Source organism: Rhamphochromis sp. 'chilingali' (assembly GCF_963969265.1).
Source record: "Rhamphochromis sp. 'chilingali' genome assembly, chromosome: 2".
Classification (NCBI taxonomy): Eukaryota; Metazoa; Chordata; class Actinopteri; order Cichliformes; family Cichlidae; genus Rhamphochromis; species Rhamphochromis sp. 'chilingali'.
In genome coordinates, this window is record NC_137930.1 from 4,104,527 (window position 1) to 4,127,712 (window position 23,186).

The 23,186-nt window shown below is 41.4% G+C and overlaps 2 protein-coding genes across 2 annotated transcripts in view; one reads left to right on the forward strand and one right to left on the reverse strand.

Moving 5' to 3' along the window:
* LOC308387181 (voltage-dependent calcium channel subunit alpha-2/delta-4-like) overlaps positions 1-23,186 on the forward strand; it is an 83,919-nt gene that overhangs the window by 30,892 nt on the left and 29,841 nt on the right. Inside the window, exons 21-27 of the mRNA XM_080867081.1 lie at positions 515-582; positions 741-786; positions 971-1,068; positions 1,186-1,276; positions 1,496-1,588; positions 8,170-8,291; positions 8,407-8,475. Of these exons, the coding sequence (XP_080723207.1) occupies positions 515-582; positions 741-786; positions 971-1,068; positions 1,186-1,276; positions 1,496-1,588; positions 8,170-8,291; positions 8,407-8,475 (587 nt within the window). The remainder of the gene's footprint in view (positions 1-514; positions 583-740; positions 787-970; positions 1,069-1,185; positions 1,277-1,495; positions 1,589-8,169; positions 8,292-8,406; positions 8,476-23,186) is intronic.
* LOC308387176 (leucine-rich repeat-containing protein 52-like) lies at positions 11,864-13,751 on the reverse strand (the record flags this gene model as incomplete). Its single annotated transcript, XM_080867066.1, has 3 exons — positions 11,864-12,333; positions 12,582-13,247; positions 13,706-13,751. The coding sequence occupies 3 exons, from the start codon at positions 13,749-13,751 to the stop codon at positions 11,864-11,866; spliced, it is 1,182 nt and encodes a 393-aa protein (XP_080723192.1).

Genomic DNA, 23,186 nt, shown 5'->3' on the forward strand with positions numbered 1-23,186 from the left:
GACATCATCACTCGCTGAATTTTCAGTCAAACTTGTCAGTCAGCTGTGAAAGCCTGTAAGGTCTAGCTATACGCTGTTCATGCATCCTGACTTAATGTTTAGTCAGGGTAAAAGAAGGAAAACTTATAATATATCACATAATTTACACAACATCAAATTTAGGTCGAATGTTATTCCCTGCTGCTTAATTTTGGATTTTATTCTACTGGAACATTAATGAAGGGCGCACAACTCCAGCTTTTACGAAGGAATGGTCAAAGTCGGATCCCCTGTAGAAGATAGCAGCAGAAATTCATCTCACAAGCCTGTAGTATGTGCTTATGGTCTTTAAAGAAAAGAAGAGATAATCAAAAATACAGAGGGATGGATCAAAAAGTTTTTTATTGTATATTAGTACAGAAAATATGTCCTGTAATGTTTGAGCTTCATCCAGGAGGCCTCTAGAGGGCAGCAGGGCACACTGTACGGTGCAGAAATCAAATTAGTGTCACCGTCTCCCCACCTGTCTCCGCAGCTTCGGCATGGCACTGACCAAAGGTCACGGGAAGCTCATGTTTATGGGAAATGTATCTGTGGAAGAAGGTGAGGTTTCCCACAACTGCCCTCAGCACAGACTTGAAATCGTGTGCTGTGTGGAGCCTGTTAACTACATGCTCTGCAACACATTTCTTAAACTAACGTGAAGTAAACTTCTGTGTTTTCATTTGAACCGACTAAACTTTTTCTACCTTGCTTCTCAGGGCTGCATGATCTGACCTCACCAGATCTCACCATCGCCTCTGAGTGGTAAAAACCGTCCTTGATGATGATTTAAGACAAACGTTTTCAGCCATTTCATTTATCTGTTCTGACACTGACACTGATCAGACAGCCTACAAATATATTAATGTTATTGGCCTGAAACCCTGTCAAACGTCCTGCAGAATACGGAGGTTCTGTGAACCTGGTTTAATAGATCTGGTTTCCTCAGGACTTACTGTGAGACAGACATCGACCCTGCTCACCGAAAGTACTCACAGCTGCAGGCCGCCATCCGCTACCTGCTGGGGAAGGAGCCTGACCTCGAGTGTAGGTTTTTGACACTCAAGCTTTAGTTTGTTCCCCTTTTCTGTGTTCAGTTAGAAGCTCTGGTCCAGGTTGACCTTGAATCTGCTTTCATTCAACTGAAGCTTTCCCATTAACCAGGTGACGAGGTGCTGCTGTCGCAGACGCTGTTCGACGCCGTGGTCACAGCTCCGCTTGAGGCCTACTGGAACACCCTGATGCTGAACGACAGGTCAGGCAGGAGACATGACATGCCCTGACGTTTTATTGGTTATGAGATGTCCTAAAACCTAAACAGATAAAACCAAAAATATCTGGAAGATCAATTGAGGTGTTTTACTTGTAAAAACTTTTGGGGCTTTTCTTGGAACGTGTGACGTTTGTCCGATTTTTGCTCCTGATAAAGAGCTGATTTCCCTTTTAATCTTGTGTTACTGTTGTTTGTATGCAGGGTGGAGCCAGGGGTTGAGACGGCTTTCCTCGGTACTCGATCCGGCCTGATGAGGGTTGTGAGATATGCAGGAGTGGAGACCAGAGTGGCAAAGTAAGACCCAAAATGAACAGAAACACAAGAAATACCTGAATACTGGAAAACATGATGGCAATTTACTTTATTTTTTAATGGCAGCAACTCAGTTATGTAATGTGCAAGCATAGTAGTGATGGGATTTACGGCTATTTTTAGAGAGCCGGCTCTTTCGGCTCCGAACCGGCTCTCCAGGTTATTTTGTTGCTTTAATTAATTTATTATTAACAATAATATAAAATTATGCACAAAAGGAATTACTAACGTAAAAACAAGTGGTTTTATTTATATATGTTTATGTATAAATATATGCGGTGGCCCTTAGAGACAAAGCACGTCCAAACTCCAAAACACATCTAGCATGAACTGAACTTCCAAAACAGAGCTACCTAGATCACTTAAATTACACAATTGAAAGCATATTTGTATTGTTTGTGTATTTATACACAATCACTCATATATATTCAAATAATTTTAAAAAAAAGTTCATTTACCTGTTACTACCACACACCAAATCCGGTCGTTGGTGCTTCCTGGCTTGTGTAGCCACTAGGTAACAAAAGCTCAACACTGCGCCTGCATCCTGGAGCACTTCTGTTGTGTTTTGTACGTGCTTTGTCTGTAGGGGCCACCATAAATATACTTTTATTTATTCACTCCACATAAAATGTAATAAATAAATCATATAATACAAAAACCAACTATTCACATTTCAACTTTTAACTATTTAAATTTTCAGCTTTTTCCTTTTACAAATTTAAAGTGAAACAACACAAAACACTGCAAACCACAACACAATTAAATATAAATTATAATATGAAAACTAAAAGAAGATGCACATTCTCTGTCATATGGACCTGCATGAATAAACTTTCTGAATCCTTTATCATCAGCAACTGAAAATAGTTGTGGATGATTACTATACCTTTCTAATGTGGCGTTGTCGTCCCTGGCTCTCTTTCTCTCTCTCTCCCTCCCGCTCTGTTCCTGAGCTACTGAGTGTAACTACCGCCTCGGCTCTAAGAGCCATTTCATCACTAAAGCATAGGGTTTACCTAAACACAGATTCCCTACTTTTCCTGCTCCCAGGAGTTTTGAGCAACAGATTATTTGCTGCAGAGATGAGCCGTTCCCAAAATCATGAACAGAATACTAATGTCTCCCCATTTGCCCTACCAGAAAGGAAAACGCCAAATATTGAGATTTCTGTGACCAAGAATATGAGAAAAACGTGTTCAGCAAATAGGACTTCTCACTCCCGCTAACCTGACACTAAGTGCTCTTATTTACAGTGTATGATCACTGGTTTAATTTGCTATTTACAGAATATTTACAAGTGGCTCACAGCTATATAGAAGCCTGATACCAGCATCTACAAACTCTAGTTCTGATTTCCACTCAGTCTATTTCCTCCAAACTCGCAGTTTAAACAGGAAACTTGATGCTGGCTGATTGTTGGGTGCAGATAGGGGTGAAGAGAGGAAAGAGGTGGATGTGACCCGTGTCACCATCAAACACACACACACACACACACACACACACACACACACACACACAATATGGGCTCAAAATGTGGTCATAAATATTTTGTACTTGTAAAAAAGATTTGTATGTGTAAAAAAGATTTGTGTGTGCGTAAAAAAGATTTGTATGTGTAAAAAAGATTTGTGTGTGCGTAAAAAAGATTTGTATGTGTAAAAAGAATTTGCGTGTGCGTAAAAAAGATTTGTATGTGTAAAAAAGATTTGTATGTGTAAAAAAGATTTGTGTGTGCGTAAAAAAGATTTGTATGTGTAAAAAAGATTTGTATGTGTAAAAAAGATTTGTGTGTGCGTAAAAAAGATTTGTGTGTGGACTTAGAAAAAAAAACCCTGCAAGTTACAAGTATGGATTTTTGACCCTATTTTTCTTCCCTTCATCTGATTGGTCAATGTCATGTCAATCACAAATGTAACAATCCAATCAGAGAACAGATGGGTTTGGCTGTCGAGGGGCGCTTTTTTTGAACTGCAGGTCTTTGAAGGGAATAAATGCCCTTTTACATGCCAACCCAGCGTTTTCATTCATCACCACGAAGGAAAACAGTCTGTGTTTGTCCGAGTTTGGTGATTTTTATGTCACAGGTCTACGTGTTTAATACAGGGACTTCCACAGCCTTTTCAACAGCGCTGCGGACCGCGGGGTGGGGGCGGGCAGTGTTTTGGAAATGACAGTCTTCATTACAAAGCTTTCTTCGTTATGAATTAGCATACATGTTTTTATTGAACATTTGAAGAACTAGCAAAAAAAACAAACTCTTGTAGAGGACATAAAGTCAGAGATAGAAAAGACAAGGAGCAGGTGCATCTAGTACAGGTAGAGCAGCTGCAAAAACCCACAGAGCCCAGCAGCCAGCGTAACAAATTCTGGATCCTTTGCTTTTAGTTAGCATTAGCAGCGTATCCTGCATCCGATGTGAAAGGACTTTTATGCTGCGCACTGTGACTCACAGTAATGGTCCTGGGTCAGCCCTGACTTTGTGTTAAACTAATCCTAAAGTAATAATGTTATTTCTAACCACTGATATACCACAACTTTTTCCTTTCAACAGCTACTGAAAGTTAGGGGACCTAGCTGCTATCGGATATTTATATAGCGATCCTCCAGCTTCAAACGGTATCACCCTTCAAGGACCTGCAGTTCAAAAAAGCGCCCCTCTGACAGCCAAACCCATCTGTTCTCTGATTGGATTGTTACATGTGTGATTGACATGACATTGACCAATCAGATGAAGGGTAGAAAAATAGGGTCAAAAATCCGTACTTGTAACTTGCAGGGGTTTTTTTTCTAAGTCCACACACAAATCTTTTTTACACATACAAATCTTTTTTACGCACACACAAATCTTTTTTACACATACAAATCTTTTTTACGCACACACAAATTCTTTTTACACATACAAATCTTTTTTACGCACACACAAATCTTTTTTACACATACAAATCTTTTTTACGCACACACAAATTCTTTTTACACATACAAATCTTTTTTACGCACACACAAATCTTTTTTACACATACAAATCTTTTTTACAAGTACAAAATATTTATGACCACATTTTGAGCCCATACACACACACACACACACACACACACACACACACACACACACACACACACACACACACACACATACACACTGCTAGGAGGAGCCAGAACCTGCAGCAGTTAAATATACAGGAAGTGTTTTCTTAGCTGATGCAATCTTCTGCGTAATATTAAAGGATTAGACAATCAGTCAAGCTCTGTGTTCAGGCAGGGCCTGATCTTCATAAACACTGATTATGTTACCGCAGTGCTGCAGTCCACAGCTTCAGATGTTCCCATGCAGGTTATAACTGTATATTTCTCTCCTTTTCCACAGTGGGACGTTTTTAGGTTTTTAGAGCACTTTTATCCTAACTCAGACAGCAGAAATGAAACTAATATCCTGAACACTCACATTATCAGTGTCTTTTACTCTTAGGCCACTATGTGGACTCTTTCCTTCTGTCTGCATGGTTCTGTTCATGCAGATATTCCAGCGATTTTCCTGTTTTAAGCAGCCATGTTTGTATTACAGTTCAAACTTATCTTGCATCTGCAGTGTTACAGTGGCCTGAGCACGCACTTGTGGCTCATTCGGATGCTTTATAGCTGTACTCAAACCTGCATCTAACCTCCTGTGCCATCACTCATTTTAAATTGGTCGTATAGCTCATCTCACTGCACAGCTGCTATCATTAACCTGTACGTGTGCACAGTTTATTAGAACATATATTGATCGACTTTATCTACAATAACTCGAATGATAATAACTGTAAGGTTAATGAGAGCCTTTTTTACAAGCTCTGTAATGATCACAGTTATCTCCAACAAGAGAAACAAAAGTAAAAGAAATAAAAACAAAACAAAGCATTATAACATCTTCAAGGTGATATTGCTTTTCTGCAGGTGTGCTGCATCGGTGCCTTTTGAGAAACAGCCAACGTCTCCACATTTCCAATATTTGCTATTAATTATTTAAATCTATTAAAATTCAGTTGTGACATTAAGAATATTTCATGCAAGAAAGTCAATAAAGATAAATTGAGTGGACCAGATTATTAACATCTACGTCATCAAACCTTCTCCTGGTGTCAAAAAGCTGCTGTTAGGTTTACCAAAGAGGCTCAGGGGCAGTTTTGGAACTGATAGCCCACGACAAACGGAAGCCTGATGCATGCTCATTCATATACGAAGATGCAGTCGTTCATTTCAATAATTAGCACAACGCAGTGAGGGACTCAGATTATTGAGGGACTCAGATTGTTGAGGGAGTGATTATAACAAAAATATTCCAGTGTAGGTTTGACTCGTGCTTCTCTCTGAAAACAGTGCAGCAGTTCAGATACATGAGAGGAAGCTGAAGAAGAATCAGTTTGGTTTTCTGTGAGGATGAACTCGTTAAATAAAAACTGCTGTGTGAGGTCCTGAGGACTGCCCCTCAGGTGGAGCACTGGATTTATCTAGAGGTGAGCTGCGTTACTACAAACTATTCTCCCGGATAAACCTGAAATCTGTGTGGAACAGCTGACCTATGTGATGTGTAGAAGAACACCAAACATTATTTACCACCAGATTTGAGATACAAGTGGGGCAGGCCAGGAAAGCCCTTCATAGTGTGTGAACTGAAGCTAGAGATTTGGGATTATCTGTTATCTGTTTCACCGTGTGGTTTTACTAGAGGTGTGAGGCCATGAAGAAATGTCATGTATTGAATCTTTTCATGCTTTATTTCTAAAGGGACCTACTTAAATTGAATACAAATGCTGCTGTTTATTTGCTGTATATGGAGAAGTGGGCTGATAAAGAGAGATGTAGGATGATTGGCTTCTGGTGTAGATCATCGAATGGCAGTAGGAATAAATGATCCTTTCGATAAAGATATTTTTGAATCACAGTGGATTGTGAAGCTGAAGCAAATGGTTGGTTATACAGGATTTTCTCATTTGTGGGGACAAACCAGAGTGGTGAATGGCAGGTACATAAAAACAGCAGATGAGATGAGATCCACTGATATCCTGAGGCAAAATTAGAAATCTGACATGCCTCACAAAATCATAGAATATTTAAGTAAGAGCGCCAACTGAAAAATTACTTGTGTTGTTTAGATTTTTTCATTTGGTGTTACTTCGAAAGGTGTAGATGTGGGGCTGTAGGTATTCCCATGTTATGGGCAGATTTTATGCGTTCAACATGCTAATCATTTATGCAGACTCTGCAGATAAGTGTCACTGTTTATGTGAATGTAAGTAAATTAAGCTGAAAAGACAGAAATATCTCACTGTGTAGTTTAGGTTGAGACCAAATGCATATAAGATGTAGAATCTGTTTAACTCAAGCCATTATAATTAAATTCCATTCAATTCAATTTTATTTACACAGCACCAAATCACAACAACAGTTTCCTCAAGGTGCTTTATATGGTAAGGGAGACCCTACAATAATGCAGAGAAAACCCAAACAGTCATATGACCCCTATGAACAAGTGCTTTGGCCACAGTGGGAAGGAAAAACTCCCTTTTAACAGGAAGAAACCTGCAGCAAAACCAGGCTCAGGGAGGGGAGGGGCCATCTGCTGTGACCGGTTAGGGGTGAGGGGAGAAAGACGGAACAAAAGACATGCTGTGGAAGAGAGACAGAGATTAATAACAACTAATGATTAAATACAGAGAGGTGTAAGTGGAAAAGGGGACTGAAGAAGAAAAATCTAGAAGCCCAGACCTGTTGTAGTGTAACTAAGGGAGCATTCAGTCACCTGATTAAAACCTAGCAGGTCATAAGGTTGGTGGTTCGATTCCTGTCTGCTCTAGTGCTTGTGCAATGGATGAATGAGGCAAGTTGTGTAAATCTTTGAGTGCTCATATAGAGAAGAAAAATCCAATATAAAAACCAGTCCATTTACCTTTTACATGGTATAAATAATAAAAAAATGACTGGCAATGTGCACATTTACTCACGTGACACAGTTACAGTGTAACTCCAACAGGTGGTCTGGACCTGACAGCAAATATATCTTACGTGCTTCTGCAAAGAGTTCAGGTTTATGTGGCGAAATACTTTCTGCTTTCAGAACAGCACCTTTTGTGTTGCTCTCCTAGCTGCAGCTTTTCAACACTGTTTGTGCTCATTATTAGCTAGACAATTCATCTGTACTATTAGCATAAAGAAAATTATGTTATAACACTAACTGCTGGAACCATATCTTCTCCCTCCCTCCTTCTTTCTTTAAAAATAATAATGTCACACTTCAGAGCACGATCCCAGCTGATACACTCCAGCTGGTTTAAGAATTGTTGTTATAGCTGCTTCCTGCTGTGGACTATCAGAGTGTGTAACCTTTGTGAGTTCTTTGAAGTGAGTGAAGTAAAAAAATGTTCATCAGTAGCACGAAGAACAGGTTTGTGTTTGAAACAGAAGATGATTAGAAATAAATAGTAAAATTAGAGCTTCCAGTTGCACACTGACCAGTTCAGTCAATGAGCCTAGGAGTGAATTTCAAAGTAAAATGTTATCTGAGGATGATTGCTCACTTTGCAGGAAGTTCCTGACTCCAGCTGATAAAGATAATCTGTTCACCATCGATCACTTCCCGCTGTGGTACCGCCTGGCTGTAGAAAACACTCCTGGAAAATTCTACTACTACCCAGTGAATGACAAAGGTTTGTTTGTGACGAACCCCTGAACACGTCTGCAGAACAAAAAGTAACTCGTTATCATTGAATTACTGATAAGGTGATCTGTAGTTAATGTTGGGCGAAATGTTTTGCCCCTCAGGAGTGAAGTACATCATAGCGACGACATCGGTGACCGTGTCAACCGAGGGAAAGACGGCCATGGCTGGAGGTGAGTTTCAAACAAGTGGTGGAAGAGCTATGATGTTCACCTTCTTCATCTTCATCACAAAAACACAGCATGCACTGTCATTATCGCGTTTTCCTCTTGCTTTAGTTGCTTACTGTTTCCTTTATTAATCCGTGACAGCCAAAGCAGATCAGCGTCTAACAGGGAGCTGGAGTTAGCTGTGGAGACCAAACATGTTTATTTCTGTTGGAAAATAAGACATTTTAACATGGGAGTCTATGTGGGCGGAGTCACTTTAGAAGCCAGCTGCGAGTGGCACTTTGAGGAACAGCAGTGGCCATATGCTGACCATTTTCAATTGTTCTTCTTGAGTCGGGCAAGAGCAAAAGATAATGATGAAGACATTGAAGGCAGAGGCGGAGCCAGACATTTGAAACACCCGGGGCTTAGCCCAAAGAGTAGTATGCATGTGGGATTTTTTTTTTTTTTTTTTGGGGGGGGGGGGTGTAGAAATGACTGAAAGATTAATAGGCTCTGTTCAAAAAAGAATGACTTCATATAGGGAAAAATATATATCACATGTGCAGGACACCTTAAACTAGTTTTTTAATTAAGCAGCAAGGCAGAACAAGGTCAGGGCTGCATCAAGACACGAGGACTAAACCCCAATTCAACCAGACCCAGAACTGATCCAGAATTAAAACAGGACTACAACAGTTCAAAATCAGGACTACTGAGGACTTAACCAAGACAGAACCAGAATCAGAACTAGATGATAGCACTAAAAATCATCATAGACCTGCACTACACTTATTTTTTTAATTCTACCAAAGTCCACTATTTAGATTGAGAAAAGTTTATATAATTATTTAGCCTTGTTGTGCAAACAAGCCTGCAGAACTTAATAAATATAGAATTTGAAAAATAACAAACCTAAAAAGAAACACTAGGTACGAGATACATGAGGACCTGTCTGTCCTCGTTCTCCTCTCTCTCCCTCTTTGTGCTGACAATCATCAAATATACAGTTGAAACCAGATATTTACTCTTCAGATAAAAACACTTTTTTAATTGTAACATCAAATCAGACTAAATGTTTATTTCTTTAGATTGATAAATATAAAAACATATTTGTTAACTTTAAGAGTAAAGAGAGAAACTATCTGTATTTCTTAATTGCAAATGGCACCAAATTGTATTCAAACTTGAGCCACACTTATGGAGCTCCACAGTTCTTTTCCTGGTGTTTTGGTTGATATCTCTTGATTTTCCCATGTCAAAGAAACAGGCTCTGTGTTTTGCCTTATATGCATCCACAGCTGTGCCACCAGTTTACTCACATGGACTCTACTAACCTATCAGAAGCTTCTTCAGCTCAGAATGGAATCGTCTGGAGTTTTCTTATTAATTAACAATAAATTTAGTGTACATGTACTCCTAAATTTGATGAAAGTGATAAAAATAGCTCTGTCTCTCTTTATTCTGAAATTTAACTAATTCAAAATATATTTCAATATTTATCTAAAACAAAAATTTACTCTGTTGTACAGTAAAAATGTTTTATGTTTTCTCCCTAAAGTGTATGTAAATATCTGGTTACAAATGTGAATATCCTGCTGTGTACTGAAATCCCTCTTGTTTTGCATAGAAATATACTGAACAACATACAAAGCATAATATATAAAATAACATTTACCTGAGTTTTTTCTTTGAAAGAACCCTCGAATGTCCATTCTTATGTTTCAGTACATAACTGAAACCGATTTAGTCGGGAGGGTAAGAACTGAAAATATGAAATAAACACACGTAAGCTAAGACTCTAAAAAAAAATAGCATTTGTTCGGCTTTTCATTTTGCCATTTGTTGATTCACTTGAAGAGCGAGTAACGTAATATTGGTCAAGTGATCAGTTTGATATCAATCTTTCGTGATGCACCGTCATATTTACATTATTTGTACGGTACGAATGATTTGCTTTGGTACCTGGTCAAACTTAAGCTCTCCTTAGTATGGCTGGCTCCGTCTCTCCAACAGCGCACTCACGGGCAGCAGCTGCCCCGCCCCCTCGCTCAGTCGCTTAGTGCCTGAGCTTGGATCATACCAATATCAGGGGGGGATTCACGCACAGTCGTAAATTCCCACAGTGTGCACTATGTGCTTCGAATATTGTGTGTACTTTTTGTTTTATACAGTTGTCAGCCAGGCATCTAACTATGAAAAAATTACACTCCAAAATACCCCGGGCTTCTGACAAAACAACCCGGGCTTAAGCCCCGTAAGCCACCCCCCCGCTCCGCCCCTGATTGAAGGTCATACAGTGGTCAGCAAGAATCCTCACTCAAATCGCTTTGTGTGGGATTTTTACACCACGTGACATGAAGCATGTGGTGACGCTGCCTGCAACAGCAGCGGCTATCGTCTAATTAAACTGTAACATGCAGTGGAAATGAAGTTCAAGGTAACTTCTCCTCCCCGGTCGAAAGCAAAGGAGAACACGACTCTCAGAACTCTGTAAGGAAGTAGTCCTCTCACTCACATTTAAGAACAGCGATTTAGAGGTTGTGAAATGGACCAAAAACACTTCTTTAAAAAGAAAAAATACCCAGTTTAGATAAATAAAGAGTTTATTACCTTCAGCATGATTAACAGTCCTTGAGTTCAATTACACTTCAATTTATTTCATGTGCTTATCACATGTGAGCTGATCTCCTCACGCTCTTTCTTTACTTCACAATGTTGGAGATAATAGTCATCGCTGTTTCGTTGTGCTGGATTAGAAGCTGTTGCAGCTCTAAGCTTGCCCTCTAGGTGGCAGTACAGCTCTAGTATTGTTTGAATGCAGTTAACCTGTGATGAAGCTTAAAGCAGCGTTTACCTGACAGCAGCAGAACTCTGATGTGGTTCAAAGTGTTTGTTGTTCTGAGGAGATTCAGCGGGGGCATCCACCTAACACAGGTACAAAGAATTACTCTGCAGAATGGGGAATGTAAAACACGCACAGCTGATTAAGAGAAAAGTAATTTTTTGCAGCTCACATCAAGAGAAATGTCACACATTCACAGACGTTTGTACTTTTTGACTTTGTGCTTCTTGGGCTTAGATCCAAAGACGGGAACTAAATGTAGATTCATATTTCTAAACAAGAAACACACATGAAGGGAAAGTCAAGGTGCAGAAGTGCCAAACAGCAGCTTGAGAGAAGTTTCAAAGCTGGCTGAGGGATGCAGCGCAGGGAATAACAATTCACAGAGCATCCATACATTAAAAGAAGTACTGCAGAATCACAGCTTCACTGGATTTAGTCCGCTCCATTAAGCTGCACAATCAGTCCCCACCCGGAGAGTTTCGCCCAGTGAGCTGCAGGGTTTCTCTCTGCAGACCTCGTCTCATCAGTGATGAGAGCTGAAGTACAGAGGCAGAAATCAGTGTGTTAGAAACTGCTGATTCGATAACTGTGCACGAAGCCGCTGGCCTCTTTGGGCGGCGTTTCCTCCAGTGAGGTCGGGGATGACGTCTGCCCGTCTTCCAGGTCGGTGTCAGCTCCAGACTCAGCCATCAGGGGCTGCCCGCGGCTCTTCATCTCTTTCTGGTAGCGGGCTACCAGCGAGGCGTAGACGCACCCGTAAGTCGCTGCCACCACCATCATGACGCACACTGTGCCGCACACAACGGCCGCAACTACCTGCGTGCCCTGTGCCCGGCGGACGCTCGCGGGTCTGTAGCGCTGACGGATGCAATCATCGGCACCTCCGACCCGGCCGGGCGGGCAAGGAGGCCGGGTGGCGCCTTCCTTGGTTGAAGTCTGGAGGCAGTAGCTGAACATCTCTGCTGGCACGCTGCGGATGTCCCTGCCCTTCAAATCCTCCGGGAGGCTGCACTGCATCACATCTACCTGCCCATCTATAAAACAGATGGAGAGGGGACACAAAAACAAGGGGAAAGAAGGAGGAAGGGAGAAAGAAGGGAACCAGGAGAGACAGGGAAGGATTGAAAGATATAGAGGTCATTGTACTCTTAGATGTCTTTGCTCAGCATACATCCATCCTGCAGAGCGGAGATTAATTGCTTAGATTATACACCCCAGACTCGCTCCGGTAAAGTCTTAAAGTATTTGAGATATGGAGAGGCCTGCTAACAGCCCTGCTCACCCCTGTAAATCAACCACTCCATCCAGTGCTTGAAGTCTCTCAGCTTGCAATCGCATTTCCAAGGGTTTCCTACCAGCAGGAGGTGCTGTAGCCCCACCAGGGGTTCAAATGTGACTCTGTCCAGGGTGACAAGCCGGTTGCTGGCCAGAGACAGCCAGGTGAGTCTCTGAAGCCCATCCAGCAGGCCCTTGGGCAGCCACAGGAGGCCGTTGGAGGACAGATCAAGTTCCTGCAGCTGCCATAGCCCCTTGAAAACCTCCTTGCTCAATCCAATACTCCCCTGACTTCCATTGAAGGCCTCGACTGTCACTGTGCTGCTATTGAGTTTACTGAGGTAGTTGGTGGACAGGTTTAAGCGGCGCAGGCTGTTCAGGCCTAGGAAAGCTCCTGGCTGCACGGTTGAAAAGTGGTTCTGGGAAAGATCCAGTACCTCCAGGCTGCTGAGGTTGGACAGCTCAGCTTTGCCCAGGAAGGTGAGATTGTTCTGGGGTAGGTGGAGTGCCAGAGAGTCCTGGGCGAGCAGCCCAAGGATAGGCGTCAGAGAGAGGAGTCCAACAGCAGTGCAGTCAGTCGTATTGCCATAGCAGGTGCAGACACCAGGACAGCCTGTGACGGAACCCAGAAGTCCCAGCAGAACCAACACCAGAGTGGACAGAGCCACGCAGACTGGAAGACACGAGAAATGAACAGAATAACAGCGTCTTTTACACTGCCAAAACTATCAGTACATCGTTTAGAAACATTTAAACCTCATGCATTAACTCTGTGAAGCTATATTCGGTTTAATGTTGTAAACTTGCAAGCCTACTTCCCTCAGTTCACCTAAATTAGCTTTTTAATGAATCATAGTAGATTTTCCTCTGTTATAAGCAGATCACTTGATCACTGAAGCTCAGAAAGAGAGCGATGTAGAGAACAGTGTGCTCCACATCTCTTCATAAGAACAGGAGCCTAAATGAAGGCATCAGATTAATTCCTGCAGTGATTCATGTTGACGTCTCAGTCACCAGTGCTGGAGTCTCTCAGGTTTGTCGGCACACTTAATTTTAGCTTTCTGGTAGGTAAACTATACATTATATTTAGGTGAAGATATAGGTTTTGTATAGTATATGAAGTGGACTCACCCAGTCTCTCCAGATGACTTCGTCCATACTGGTGCTGGTTCTTCATGTCTGCCACATCAAATCCACTGAAACCTCAGGCTGCCATCCAGCTGTTCTTTCTCTCGGCCGGGTCACGCAAACTTTCAGCTTTGGAGAGTGTCCTGAAAAAAATGTACATGCAGAGCTAAACATGAATTGGAGTTGCAGATTGTGAACTACTATTGAGATCTTTTACAAAAAATAGTTGCAAATATTATTAATCAGCACAAGACTGTAGCCTAAAGGATTAGGTACATGATTAGTTTCAGAAACACAAAAAAAATATTTTATGATATGAGTCAAAGAGTATAAGTAAAAGTTATAATACTACCATAATGTTTAGTTTCAAAATGTACTTAAAGAACTTAACGTAACTTAAGTTCATAAGAATGTATATTTCTTTAATGCTGAAACATGAAGATGAGCTAAACCTTTACAATAAATAAATAAATAAAGTCTGATATTTCCATCCAAAAGTAAGGTAAAAGTGCAAAGAAATACTGCAGTATAAGTATTGTGTGTATATAGTATATGGGCATTGTAATAGTACCATTACTAAGGCTACTGAAACAAATGTAGGGTTCAGAGTGAAAGGAAAAGGTTCATGTATCCTGTGTGTATGCGCCCCTCCCCCTACACACAGAGTGGAGAACAAATTTTATCCAAAATATGAAAATCACTCATTCAAATGACTTCAAACTTGGCACTCCACTTACTCGGGCTCCCAGCCGCACACACAGATAGTTTGAAGAGAATTGATGAGTGGTTTTGGAACTAGATAAAGAAAATATGAAACTACATACAGACATACTCATAGCGTCCAGTGACCGTCCTAGCCATGTCTGTTAGGTAAGACGAGAAGGTGAACTGGACTTTAATTTGGGAATTTTGGACGACTGGGGGAAAAAGCCGCCCTTTTAGAATAACAGGTCATCTTTGTGATGCTTTATCTTTATTCAGGTCTTTATTCCAGGGCTTCAAACTGATTGTTTCCTTTCTACAGGCCTGTTTAATTTAAATCACAAAGAGTGCAGCTCAGTATGGAAGATTAAGTGGAGTATGTCAGATTAAAAACTGCAGACTTGTGCTGTAATGGGCAGCTTTTTTGCACGCCCTCAATCCTTTTCATTCTTCTCCTTTCTTGCTCAGAGAAAACGCACAATGCGCTTCATGCTGAAGTGGAATAATCCTCTGTGTTTTCATCCACCAACATCGGAGGAAAAGTCATTGCCAACTTTTGTCTTCTTAACGCCCACTCGCAGTTCCTGTACGCTGTGGATACAGTACAGCATTGTTTCACACATGCAATCAAGAAAACTGTTTACATTTTTTGACGATTCTCTCTTTTTTATAAAAAAAAAAAAAAAAATCGTTGACTTTACTTCTCTTGATATCTTTGGATGTTTGGGGCACTTCTGATATGCAGAGGAAAGTGTGCAGGGGGAGATAAAGCTGCAGTGGAAAAAGAAAAGTGCTGTCACTCCACCATCCATCTTTAACTGCTGTAAAGAGCTGGAGAAACGCTGCCTCAAGGTCTTTCTTTTGTTGCAGGTCCTTCTTTTGTTAACTTGGCACAAAGATGTCCGTCACTCTGCTGTGAACTGTGTGAGGCAGAAAGTCGCCTTTGGGGCACAACTGACATTAGAAAACAGGGGAAATTACAATGCAGGTATAGAAGCGAGATAATGGCTCCCTCAAAGAATATTTGACGTCACTTTACATCATCAAGAGACCAGGGGAAAAAAATCAGGGCCTTCATCCCAGGATGATATTGACAGGCACATCCTCTGTGTATGAATAGAAGATAATGTACTGTAAGTACTAGTGCTCAGAGTGTCTGCAGGATTAGACTGTCCTCATCAGAAGCCGTCACCTCAATAAAACCAAAGCAGAGGCAGAGTAACCCCAGTCTGTTGGCTTTTCTGTTCTGCACACTGTGAAGGGGAGTGAAATGAGAATCCTGCAACCAGACTTTGAGGGACAGCTGTCATTTGCATTTGATCTTCAGAGTTGCCCTTAAGAGGATGAGCATGCAGAATCACCTCTGATGCTTTCTGATGTTGGTGCTGGATCCGAAGTATTTGTAGAAAGAACAAAATCTCACATTGTATAAATCCTTCAGGCAGAGCTGAACTCGATGTCTTTATCCAGATCCCTTTACTTTGGGATTAAAGTACCAGTGAGCACCCTCGGTGCTCTACACTCGCCCGCCGCTGCACACTCAAACACATGCGCAGCTGCGAGCCGAGGACCAAAAACAAACGTAGGGGCTGGTGTGTCATCTTCTGTTTATCAATCTGTGAAGTTGCTCCTGGCTGCTTTTCTGCTGTTTCTCTCCTCAGTCGTTCGCTCCTTGTAGCTCGCCCTCCTCTCTGCCCTACTTGGTGTCTCCTTCTTTGGACTTTTAAGGACACTCCAGAGCGCCAGAGGCTGCTGGGTGTAGGTCGAGGACGCTAGGTCCAAAATCAAATTTTCCCAGTGGGTTTATTCATAAAAAAAATACAGTCTCTGAGACAGTCAAGGAAAGACTGCTGGTTTTTTTCTGATGGAGGCTTTTGATGCTAGCTCTGGTAAATACCTGAGTTAGTCTATTGTATGAATCAAAATGTCTATATAATGGAAGCAAATATTTAAAATATAAATAGGATAAAGCTTTAGTTGCATGTTATTTTGCAGATTTTAAACTCCAAATCAGCGGTCCCCAACCTTTTTTGCACCACGGGCCGGTTTATGTCGGACGATGTATTCACGGACCGGCCTTTACGGTGTCACAGATAAATACAACAAATGAAACCAGTATTGGTACCAAAAAAGGAAGATTTATTCATAACACACGGGAAAAGACCCAGGGAAACCGAGTTAAAGATAAAAACGATTAAAAAATAACGATAAAAACTTCACACCCGAGCCTCAAATCTTGTAGCCCGGTACCAAACGACTCATGGTCCAGTACTGGTCCATGGCCCAGGGGTTGGAGACCGCTGCTCTAAATTAAAAAATAAATAAATAAATACTAATCAGCAGTGTACAATGAGTTAAAGTCATCTATAGCTACAATGCTAAACCGATGAATATATTAATGGATCAAAATTGATGTTCCAGGAATGTGTATTAAAGTTCACCCTTATTTCTTCCATGGGAAGTGGGAGGGTAAGTAGCAGCAAGGTGCTGCTAATCAAATTACGTGAGTAACTGATCATCAGCAAGTGTGAGCAGCTCTATTAAAGCACAAGTTTTGTCACTTTGCTGATTTAAAGTATTTAAGTGTTCTGTGTTAAAACATTCTCAGCAAATTCACCCGGTGCAATGGTCAGAGAACAACCCAAAAGCTCCATCTCAGACTCTACAGGTTAGCTCAGTGAGCATGTTAAATGTCGAAGTTCATGACAGTACAGTTAGAAAGAGACTGAACAAGTATGGCTTGTTTGGAAAGGTTGCCAGGAGAAAACTCTTCTCTCTAAAAAGGACAGCACAGCTTAGGTTTGCAAAGCTGCATCTCAACAAACGAAAAGACTTTGGAAAAGATGTTCTCTGGACCAAAGTGGAGCTGTTTGGCAGTAATGCACAAACAGCTTATACTAACTGTCCACACGGTGATAAGGGCCTGATGATTTGGGTTTGTTGTGCAGCCACAGGATCCAGGTACCTTGACTGAGTCAGGTGTTCTCAAGCTAAACGTGAGGCCAACTGTCCAACAGCTAAAGCTTTGTCCAAAATGGATCACACTACAGGGCAATAATCTCGGATGCTGTGGTGGACCCTTCAGAGAGCTGTGCATAACTAAATGTGGCAAACCTCAGTGAACTGAAGAGTGGACCAAATTCCTCCACAGGGATGTGAGAGATTGATAAAGTCGCGCAGAAAACAGTTTCTGCAACTTGTTGCTGCTAAAGTACAAAGTCCTGTGAAATCCTCCTTTTCACATGACTACTACTGATTCTATCAGGATGCTGAAACATCTTCCTTATTAAGAATTATTATGACTTTTTCTTAAATACAGAGGAAATATTTGTTTCCCCACTTTGTTTGGCATTGAAACCATATTTTACAATCTTTAGTCTCTGGTGTAGTGCTACTTCTATGCCAATTTTCTACACTGCATTTATTTCAGAGCAAATATTCTGATTTCCTGTGGGACATCTCTGCCTTGTTCTTGGTCTCCTTCTCTTTTCCGCACCATTTAAAAAATCCTGGAGACGCCCCAGAGACTGAGACTTGCAGTGCCAGTATGGCCTCTGAGGATCTGCAGAGAAAGTATTTCATCCTCTCCTGTGCTTTCCTACGTTCTGATAGGTTAGAAGTGTAAAAGTGCACTTTGCATGCTCTTCTACACCGAGCCCGGAGAAGCATGTTTTTGATATACATGTGTATATATTTTCTGGGGCCATAAAGTACTAAAGTTTAATATCCAGCTCTACTAATCACACAATATTGGGTTGTAGAAGTCTTTGAAATAATTGCGTTCCTGTGGTTTGAGCTATACTGTAATATTCTTTGTGGGTTTTATGTCTCTTCAACGTTCAAACGTTTCCCACCCCAGAAGCCCATATTCCTCCTCATTCTGCAGGACACAGCATGGATCCTCCCACAGTAACGTCCCAGTAAAAGCTTTCCCAGTTATAAAAACTGAAGCAAAATGTTCCTCCGTTCCTCCTGTGTTTCAACTTTATGGAGGTTTTGTGAGCAAACGGCTGTTGAGTTGAAGCAGCTTGTCAAATGCACCATCAGCCAGATTAGACGCCACCCACACAGATGCGAGGGGTCGCAGATTAAAACCCCAGTTTCAATCCCTGAGCAGGGCAGATGCCTGTGCAGGAGTCCAGATGTTGTTTAAACATCTGATCCCAGAAAACACCTCCTCCCGCCCCGCCCGCCCGACCCGACCAGCCTCTGACCCGCGCTGTCTCGGTTTTTATTATCGTGCTATTACCACACACACATCTGCTGTTTTTATTTGGCCTGTCAGTTAAATCACTTTCACAGCGGTAAACAATATACAGCCGATCTCCTCATACACACTGAGCCACTCTGGTAACAGCTAGCATCATGCAGCCATGATTTTCTTTTTGGAGAATGTCACCTTGTTGGTTGTTTCTCTGCAGCAGTCTAAGTTCCACACTGAGTGGGTCTTCCTATGTGTATACCAAGGAAGTGAGTTCCTTGGTTTATTTAAGTTGATGCATGAGCTTAGTTATTATAATCCTAAATGGTTGCTTTGTAGTTGGGTTAGTTTAATCAGACATACTGGCGATTGGTAGCTGTAATACAACCAGTTTTATACCCATTTATTAGTGTAAAATTGCTTGTTGCGAATAATGACCCCAAAATCCAAATATTTACTTAATGTTGGTGAATAACAGTGTAATGCTTGACAGGATTTGTCTTTATTTCAGTACCATGGTTAGCTCCTGGGGTAGATTAGCAACAAGCACTGTAGCCTCTGCCGGTCTTTTGCTGTGAATCGCTGCTCGCTAACACATTCAAATAAGTTTAGCATTGTTTTAACACATGTGCTGTCCTGGGGTCATTTTTTAACCCTGAGTACAACAGGTGTATGGCAATCGGGAGGACATTATGAGGGTTAATTAACTGCTTTTTATCACTAGTTTAAACAAGAAACAGACAAATAGTGACTAGTGAACACCCTGGAGTTCTACCTGGGCTTTAATAGGTTAATTCCAGTGTGTTCAAATAAATATTTTCTTATCATTTAGCAGGTTACATTTGTATTAATGGACTGACCTTAAAACCATTCCCCCCGACTCTGAGATTAGTGGGGTTCAAGAAGCGAGCGTCAGTGAGGTTTGAATTAGGCCGCGATGTTTTCACAATGCAGGTGACGTGTGTGAATTATTGGGGATAATTCAGAGGATTTTGCTTTGTTTCAACCATTAATGAATGAAAGTCACTTGAATGAGTGACTGAAAGCATTATGTTATATGCATGTGCTAAATTACTGGGTGAAATTGATGTTTCAGTTATCCTTCCTGACATTTGCTGAAGGTAAAAGGCTGCAGGGCTCTGTGACATTTTACCTTTAGTTATTAACTTATCCCCAAGCTGTAACACCACAGTGTTTCTTACAGACACTCAGTGCTCCAAAAATCTGTTGTTGAATTAAGGTGAACTGGAGTTTCCCCCTCAGCTCCACGTCTCTCTGATCAAATTAGGTTTTTGTCCCGCTGTAACTGCCAGCAGTGGTTCTGGTCATTAAATCAGACCTTGAGGCTTCAAAAACATTTCCTCAAAAACCTCTTGATCGTTAATGCTGCTCTTATTTCTTTATATCATCTTTTTATTGACTGTGCAGTGATTCTAACAACAGCCTTCTCACTTAAAGTTCTCTCTTTAAGCCTTTCATTATCTGCTCAGGCTGAAATGGTGTAAGACAAATCAGCAAACAGCTTTCCACTTATGTGGAAAAGTGGAGGGTTATTATCTCGATTTAAAACTCCACTGTTCCGATTTTGTCATTGAAGTGCTGCCATGTGACGTTCCCTGCTTCATCTGCAGTGCATTGCCATGCTTTTCTGGGCTCTAACTTGGCATCCGGCGAGCTGCTTAATGGCCTCTGACAGGCAGTCTCTCCCCCCCCCCCGTGGCTGCACTTTTCCTCCAAACAGCCTGAGAATGAGGCATCCGAGCGTTGGGTCCAAAAGGCCGAGAGCACAAACACACTGCAGCATCCACACTGAGGCGGGCAGGGAGACAACAGGGAGCAAGTAAACAACACGCACACATACACACACTGAATACATGCCAAAAGCGTGCGCGCGCACACACACACACACACACACACACACACACACACACACACACACACACACACACACACACACACACACACACACACACACACAAGCTCACTCCCACACGCGTTTAGTCTCTCTTTCTATTAAAAGCATCAGCTTGTACTCTGCATGGCCTGAAGTATGTGGACACCCAAAGATTTCAGCCGTGTGTGTTGGATGAACGGGGGACTCCAAAGTCTGGACATTAACGGGCGTCACTAACATCCTGGTTTCCCATTCAAGCTCGTAAAAATTTGTGAAGTCAAACACTGATGCATGGTGATGAGGTCTGGCTCACAGGCAGGTTTCTGTGCAGATCTCCACACCACACTGGAAAAATCATTCCTTTATGGCAATTTCCCGGTGTGTGGGGGGAGATGTCATATTGAAACAGGAATAGGGGCAAACTGTGGAAACCCAAAGTACTCATTACATGCCCTACAGCTGCAACAGTAAGTCAAGATGCTATTTTAATCTGTGGGATACGGGACACGTTTGTCCAGTTTCACAATGGATTAAAAATGGAAATAATCATCATGAATGAAATGAAAAGTTGCAGGTCTGGCAGAGAGATGAAACAGGCTGAAACAAACACTAAGTTAAAGTTACAGTGGACGAGTGTCCACTTATTTCTGCTCACCTATTGTTCACCCTCATGCACACAAGAGCGGCTCACCATCTGCTGCAGTTTCAGCCTCCAAAGAGAGAAAGAGGAGAGGAACTGTTCTTTTTCTCCTTCATCTGCAGCATTCGGTAAAGGAGCAGCTCTAAAGGCAGCGATTTCTGGATTCTGATTGAACCAGCTTTCTCTCTTCAAGGGCACAAAGTGGTTTCGGTTTAAAAGCCAGAGGCTCGAGTCTTTGTTCAAACCAGAATCTGGAGTTTTATTCCGGATCAAACACAGCTCACATTCGTTCTCCTCGTCTTCGTTCACGTTGCTCGCTGTCTTGGCTTCCTCCGATCGTTGTGCGCTCTGTCCAGCACACACCCAGCCCACCGACTGAGGACGGGCGAGCCTCTGTGTGTAAAAAAAGAGGGAGAGAGAGAGGGCTAGGGAAGCCACATGCTGCTGCTAATGCTGCGTGTGTGCGCGTGGGTGTGTGTGTGTTGGTGCGCTGGAGCACCCGTCCTCTCTGTGTTGCATCGAGTGTGTAATGTGCATTAAAGCTGTTTGACAGAAATAGTAACAGCAGAGTGCGTTGCAGCTGCAGGCTGAGCTCTGAATGAAGAGAGTCGGAGAGAAAGTAATCGGTAGTATTTCTTCACGGTACCTTAACTGCTGCATGTGCCAGGGCGGCAAATTTACAACGTGCTAGAGAGACTAAAACAATCTAATTTGTCAGAAGTATTAGTGTTTATATGAGACATCTTAAGATGGATTTATGGAGACGATACAAAAACTTTGACTTCAGGTAACTGCTGATGCAGAGCACTGATCCCATATCAGTGTTAAATTAATAAGGCAGACCCCAATCTGGTCCACTGGACGGCTATGGAAATGTGTGTGAGGACATAAACTTTTAACTGTTTTATGGCAATTCCTGCTGATAAGGAGCTCCCCCACTGACGTTAAAGTAAATAAGAACTAGATGAATAATTAAATGACAGAAAATTCTTGTTTTTCACAATCTACAAGATAAATTTCTAATTTTAACAGTGTGGTTTCAGTAAAAAATGGACAATGGACTGTGAAAAAAACCAAAATGTTCCATTTTATAATTACAAGAAAGTATGTGCAATGAGCTAACAGGACCTTGTCTGTAATTTTACACATTCATTTCTTACAATTTATGCCCAAAGAGTCATGCTTGACAGACTTTTAATGTACTACAGCAGCATTTCTTTGTCATGTAGGGAAAAAAATGAGATTTATTATTGAAATTGCACTTTTTTTTCCTTCAATTTAAATATATCAGGGATTTACTGCGCAGTGAGTTTGACATCCCTGGAATAAACTTTATTTATCATTTTGAGGAAAATGCTGGTTTTAATCATCTTATGTTTGAGGCAACGTTAGGCTCAACTTAAACACTTCTCTCCTCACTTAGCAACAAAGTATACCAAAGGTGTATCACATTCAAGAATATAAATGTACTGAATTTCTCTTTGTTAGTAAAAGAAAAAAGAAAAGAAAGGAAAATTACTTAATAATTAGACAATCATACACAGAGTGGAGCAGAGAGACACAGGTGGCATAAAATAATGTGTCGATGACAACTTGTCACATCAGCTTAATTAAAGTTTCCACCCACAGACTGTCTGTGGTTACATGGGACATAATGAGTTAACGAGCTAAGTCAAAACCTTTTGTACACAGTCAGAGAGAAGCTCTTGGTGTATGTGACGATGTGGAATACCTCCAAACTGTTCATCCTTGCAGTTAGCATCCTCCGTGCTATGTTAGCTCTCCGATGCCAGATGCTGAAATATGCATTTCTAAAAATATGTCAGTTTTCTGTTAATCTCCAACCTCTGCGAGGGAAAATATGTATGACCCGACCAGTTGGTGCTGGTGATTGCACTTGTCTAAATGCACTTGCTAACTAACCACCAAGGATTAACTTTAAAAACAGTGATACCAACCAAAAATTGAGAATGTTCACCTTTTAATATAAAATTTTAAGCTGAAACTAGTGCATTTTAAATGGAACAACTTTTACTTTCAAAGTCAG